Genomic DNA, 6,514 nt, shown 5'->3' on the forward strand with positions numbered 1-6,514 from the left:
TTTTCGAGGAGTAAAGTGTTCGTCTTTGACAATAGGACGTCTTTCAGAGTTTTATCAGAATAATGTAAAAAATACATAAAAGGAAAAATGGGAATTGGCCGTTTGTACAGGTGATCGTCTTGTACAGGTGGCCATTTGTACAGGTGATTGTCTTATACAGGTTGTCATTTTTTTTTACAATTGATTGTCTTATACATGTAACCGTTCGGGCAGATTCGACAATATTTTGCCCCAATGAAATAATTAAATAATGCATCTATAATCATTAATTTGTCATATCCAGTTCATATACAGAATGTTTGTAGACATTTCCAAGTGCTATTTCAGCTTCACGTAATACCGTGTGTCCACTGCGGATGGGATCGGGTCGGGTCGGGTCGGGTCGGGTCTGGTCGATCGCCCGACTCGTCGCCTGAAAACAAACGTGTTTGTTTCTGAGGCGACGAGTCGGGTGCAATCGGCTCGTGCCACGATAACCGCTTGGCGTCCTCAATCTGGCTAGCAAACCCGACCCGACCCGACCCGACCCAACCCGACCCGACTCGATCCTCCAAAGGGCACGTCCTAGTATGAGATTAAATGCTGGGTAAACGTAAACTGAATTATTGTCCAATTAGCAAATTCCACCCCTGTATAAGCGAAGTACTTTGTCCGTTCCAGTCCTGGTGCGTCTAACGTTTGTAACTGCGTTCGGTAGTTGCCACAGTATTAATGTCTTTACACAGACAAGAGTGACTGACCATTCAATGACCACAATGACGTGTTATCCCAGTGGACATTGGCACGATGGGCTCGGTTCGGCTCGGTTTGTTAGCCAGGCTGAGGACGCACAAACCAATCGCTCGATTCGTCAACTCAAAAATCAACTCTTTTGTATTCAAGCCACGAGTCGGGCGATCGGTTGGCGATTGGTTTGTATTAGAGAACCGATTCCCTAATGGGAACTCGGAGTTACAAAGACAGTTCGACACAAAACAATCTACTGGTCAGTTTCAAGGATATGTCGCTCTCTCAAGCAACAAGGGAAAGCTTCTTTCTATTTCCCATAGACTTACAATAGTATGATATTCTGCACAGTGCCCTGCCATGCTGACTTCGCTTCGTCATCACAGCTATATAATATAGACAGGACCAAAGATGAAGCAAACGTTCTCTTACATTCACAAACATAGCATACCAATGGAAACCACAGAATGAGTTTGATCTACCATGTGGTATACATTTAAAATATTTAATCTGTAGTTTCTGCATCCGATTGAATTCATTCTATTGACCACAACCGAAACAAAACGTCTCTGACTTTCACAAATATATTTTATATGCCCATCAAAACTACAGACTGCGTTTGATCGATCGGATGATCTATAATATTCAATCATCGGTTTCTGCATTCGATTGAGTTGAGTACATTGACCACAGTCAAAACAAACCTCTGAACTTCACGGCAGTTCCAGACACTTCCAAACTACAGAATGCGTTTGATCTATCTTGCATTATGAAATATTCAATCGTTGCGGTTTCTGCATTCCAGTGCATTCCCTTTGTTATTATTATTCTCACCAAACTTTGGCCACAAGTCAAAGCGGCATGAATTCCGGTGATCACTCTCACCAAACGTTGACCTGTAACAGTCACAGTACAAACTTAAGTCCTGAAAGGCCTTAAAATACAATATTATAAAAGCCTTGTTTAGACATGAATAGTATTCAGGTCAAAGTTCATGTCGATATTGGCCAATCAGGGTTCTCCCGAAAACGTGGTGAAAGAATGAAGGTCAAAGTTCGCACTAATAGACAATGACACCTCATAGTGTGCACCATGATAAACGGTAAAAGTTTTCAGGTCACAGTTCACTCCCACAGCGACTTCGACCTATCATGACAAGTCGTTAAAGTCCTCACATTAAAGTTCACATTCATAGACGTTGACATTTCATAGTCCTCGTTGATAAGCCATTAACAGTTTTCAAGTCAAAGTTCAACCCATTATAGGCCGCTATTATAACCCGTTAAACATTACAGGTCAAAGTTCACAACCACATTGACCCTTCATGACAAGTCGTTAAAATGTTCTGGTCTACGTTAACACACAGATCGATCTTGACCCATTATGACAAGTCTTTAAAGTTTTCATGTCAAAGTCGACCCATTACAGTCTGCAATGATAAACCGTTAAATTAATATTCCAGATTTAAAGTTCACACACACATCGACCTTGACCTAGAGGCTTAGAGAGTATGAACCAAGGATCGTACTGTAGAACCTCCTTGTTAAGAACGTATAGATCTTAACCTTGACGCTCAGAGAGTAAAAACCAAGCATCTCACAGTATAACGTCCTGGGTAAGAACATATAGATCTTGACCTAGGCGCCCAGAGCGTTTGAACCAAGGATCTTACTGTATAAAAATCCTTGGTAAGAAAGTATAGATCTTGACCAATCAGGGCCCGCCAGGCCCGGCTGCTGAACATTGCTGGAAGTTCCCGACCTGTCCATAGACAGGTGTGACGTCATGTCGCGGGGGTGGGGGACCGTTGGCGGAGTGGAAGGCGTCAGGGGAGGGGTGCTGCTGGTGGGGGTACAGGAGTTGTGAGTCGTTCCATGTGGGGTACATGGAGGGCACGGCGGGGGGCCACTTGGTGCCTAGAGACTGGGCCGCGTCTGTGGGGGGGGGGGGGAGGGGGAACAATATTGTTAGTGTTAAGTGTTATTGTTGTTGTTGTTGTTGTTGTTGTTGTTGTTGTTGTTGTTGTTGTTGTTGTTGTTCTTTTTCTTCTTCTTCTTCTTCTTCTTCTTCTTCTTCTTCTTCTTCTTCTTCTTCTTCTTCTTCTTCTTCTTCTTCTTCATCTTCTTCTTCTTCTTCTTCTCCTTCTTCTTTTTCTTCTTCTTCTTCTTCTTCTTCTTCTTCTTCTTCTTCTTCGTATTATCATAAAATTATAACCAATAATATTATTAATGTCATTATTATCATAATTATAATTATAATTAATAATAATAAAAATAATAATAATAACAAGAAAAATAACAGTTTTATCCTCATTATCATTACTAGTATCATTATTATTATAATTATTATTATTATTATCAGTGCTATCGTTGCCGTTGTTGATGCAGCATAATGTAGATCATTTCTATGTAATAGGTAGTATACTATAATATTGTATGATATGAAATACGTACCCATGGACAAGTGGTATCCTTTAATGGCGGACACCGGGCTCCACATGTTGTTTCCGTAGTGGTTGTACATCTCCATCCACATCATAGATGAATCCGGGGCCTGGTTGGGAAGGGGGGGGGGGGGCGAGAGAAAGAAAAAGGGAAATACTGGTCAAACACACCTGCTTGTTGTTGTTGTTACTGGGGTATTAGAATGTGTTTGTTTTGGTTTTTGTTTGTTTTATTTGTGTTTGTTGAAATAATTTTAGTAAGAATTTTACTGCACTTAGTATGTCAAGTGGGTCACATTTTGCTTATTTATTTGTATGTTTATTAGTTTGTTTGTTTGTTAAATGAGTTTAAGTCAGAGTTGCATGGCACTTGTAATTCAGCTATTTCATAAAGGTGCAGAAAATGAGGGGTGGTACAAGAGAGTATCATACAAAGAAAAGATGGAGGAGAGATAGGAATGACAAATTGTCTGAAAGGAAATAAGGAGCAAACCACATTAGAGCACCCGCCAACAATCCACTCATTAGACTAAAGATTTGTTAGATAAGACAAGATAGAATCATAGTCGAGCATTATGATAGTTCAATGATAAGGTAAATTTGCCTTTTCAACTTCATTATCGTTCCATTTCAACTTTCCAGCACTTTATCTTTTACTGCCAAATAACAAGCAAACATTATTATTGTTTATAATATTACAGTTCATTTAAATATGCATGTGACTATAAGCCTGCGTGTGTGTGAATGTGCGTGTGTGAGTATGTGTGAATGTGTGTTTGTGTATGTGTGTGTGTGCGTGTGTCCATGTATGTATGTGTGTGTGTGTGCGTATGTGTGTACTTGGTGAAACACCAAACCAATGTGCCAGGATCTAGACAATAAAGATGTATCTTATCTCATCTTATAAGATTGTTCTATATGTTGCTCGGCCTCCAAGATAAGCAAGAATGCTCTCAAAAGGAACATATTTTTCAAACTAAAGTTTAATCTGTTCAAACAGCCCCATGCTCAAGACAATCACCAGTTACTGTACAAAAGAACATTTCCCATTCCTCTTCTCTAATAAATACATAACGTATAATCTACAGTTGTTATAACAATGATAATAATAATAATAATAATAGTAATAAAATAGCAGGGGGCTCTCGTGGCCTAGAGGTTAAGGTGTTGGCCTCTCATTCAAATGTCCCGGGTTCGAATCCGGGTAGCGACCAAAAAATGTTCTTCTCTAAAATTGTCTCCTTTCACCTCCTATCCTGCTCTCTAGCAATGTTCTGTTGTCTGCTTTCATTTCCACTTTCTGCCCCCACCTCCTCACCTCCTTTGCCCCCTACTCTGGGCTCCTGACTCTTTCTGCAGCCTTTCTACTGCTACTCCTTGGCTCCTCCTTACTGCTGTCTTTCTGCCACACCCCTGATCTTCTGGTAGGAAAGATTTACACCTAGACTTCTCGGACAAGGGCAAAAAATCTCGGAGGACCCGTGTGCAAGTTGCGCACGTTAAAGATACCTTGGTGGTCTAAAATCGATAAGAGTAGGCTTCGACCGCCACCCGGGCAAAATTCAAAATTTCCTACCAACTGAAAATATTAGGAGTGTCCCGCGCGCTCATATGACCTATGCATTTGCGAGCGCCGTAAAACACTTTACAAAAACAAAACAAAAAAAATAAAATAGCATTTGTATAGCGCATTTCCCCGCTCGACAGCAGGCTCTATGCGCTTTACACTATATTATTATTACCCTAGCAGACCATAGAACACTCATAAATATTCTCAGTTTCCCGGGAAGCATGAAACAGATTAGTAGTTTGTTTGTTTGTTTGTGTGTGTGTGTGTGTGTGTGTGTGTGTGTGTGCATGTGTATATGCGCGCGTGTGTGTGAATGTGTGTATGTGAGCATGCACGTGTGTGTGTGTGTATATGTGTGTGCATGTGCGTTTGTGTATATGTGTGCGCGTGCATGAGTGTGTGTGTGTGTCTGTGTGTGCGCAAGCGCTCGTGTATGTGTGTGTGTGTGTGTGTGTGTGTGTGTGTGTGTGTGTGTTTCTTTTTTATTCAGCTTTAAAATTTTATTTTCGGTGCCGGGTACATTTTTGCAGCTCGCTGAGGCTGCTCACTAACTTACTAACCTGCATCTGTGAGTAAGCGTCATGTCTCGGGGCCAGGGGCATGTCATAACCCTGGTTGGCCGCGGATGCCATGGCTCTCATTGTGTGTAGTTGACCAAACCTCTCCCTCTTCCTCCACTTCGCTCGTCGGTTCTGAAACCACACCTGCAAACAGAAACAATAAATTAAAAAAAAATATATATATAAAAAATTGACCATTGTTAAAGGGGAGCTTGAAGGAAAGATGTAGGGCAAGAGAGCCAGAGGAAGGCAAAGAATAACATGGATGAACAACATAAAAACCTGGGCTGGCCTGGGTATGGCAGAATGTGCAACGGCAGCTCGCGACCGTGAAAGATGGAGGGTCATTACACGTCAACCTCTGAGTCAGAGCTCTAAGACACCTCCAGATATCCAGGTATATTTTTAATGTAAGTTTTGCGTTGTTATGCCCCCATCCACACAATTTATAACATCTATTAGGTAGCGGCTTCCGACCAATCCCTGTCATTGTCGGGACTAACCTGCCTGAGAAGGAAGAAACATCCCACCAAAACTAAAGACCGAGATACTTGATTGAAATTTTGCCCACTCAGGCATCGAACTATGGTCTCCTGTGTGCGAAAACGAAGCTCTTAACCACTATACCACATTCATAGGTAGAAACGTAGGATGAATATTTTAGCTTATAAAATGTATTTTCTTTCGATCTTTAACACTAAGACACAAGACGCATAAGTGAACAAGCAGGCATTGACGAACACGCAACCCTAAAACACACATACAAGCATGCACACAGCTAGTGAACGAGAGAGATAGAGAGAGATAGATAGAAAGAGAGAGAGAGAGAGAGAGATAGAGATAGAGAGAGAGAGAGAGTGTATGTGTGTATGTGTGTGTGTGTGTGTGTGTGTGTGTGTGTGTGTGTGTTTGTGTGTGCGTGTGTGTTTGTGTAGGTGAGAGAGACAGAGAGAGACCAAAAGAGAGAGAGAGAGAGAAAGAGCCATAAAAAGAAAGAGAGAGAGAGAGCAATAAAGAGAGAGACAGAGAGCAATATTTTGAGAGACAGAGAGAAAGAGGGAAAGAGAAAGAGACCGACAGAAACATGAAAGGGAGGGAGTGGGGGAGGATAATGGGCAGATAACTAGATCGTGTAAGCAAAAATCACATCCCTGTTCATTCTCTCTTTCTCTCTCTCTCTCTCTCTCTCTCTCTCTCTCTCTCTCTCTCTCTCTC

At 41.5% G+C, this 6,514-nt stretch overlaps 1 protein-coding gene across 1 annotated transcript in view; it reads right to left on the reverse strand.

Annotated features, from left to right (window-relative positions):
* Window positions 1–2,439: 2,439 nt before the first annotated feature.
* The window catches only part of LOC101860445 (homeobox protein 13), a 72,408-nt gene continuing 68,333 nt past the window's right edge, over window positions 2,440–6,514 (reverse strand). The window contains exons 3-5 of the mRNA XM_035972333.1: window positions 5,306–5,443; window positions 3,180–3,282; window positions 2,440–2,660 (exon numbers count right to left, since the gene is read on the reverse strand). Coding sequence (XP_035828226.1) covers window positions 2,440–2,660; window positions 3,180–3,282; window positions 5,306–5,443 — 462 coding nt within the window. The remainder of the gene's footprint in view (window positions 2,661–3,179; window positions 3,283–5,305; window positions 5,444–6,514) is intronic.

This window comes from Aplysia californica, unplaced genomic scaffold (genome assembly GCF_000002075.1).
Source record: "Aplysia californica isolate F4 #8 unplaced genomic scaffold, AplCal3.0 scaffold00651, whole genome shotgun sequence".
Lineage (NCBI taxonomy): Eukaryota > Metazoa > Mollusca > Gastropoda > Aplysiida > Aplysiidae > Aplysia > Aplysia californica.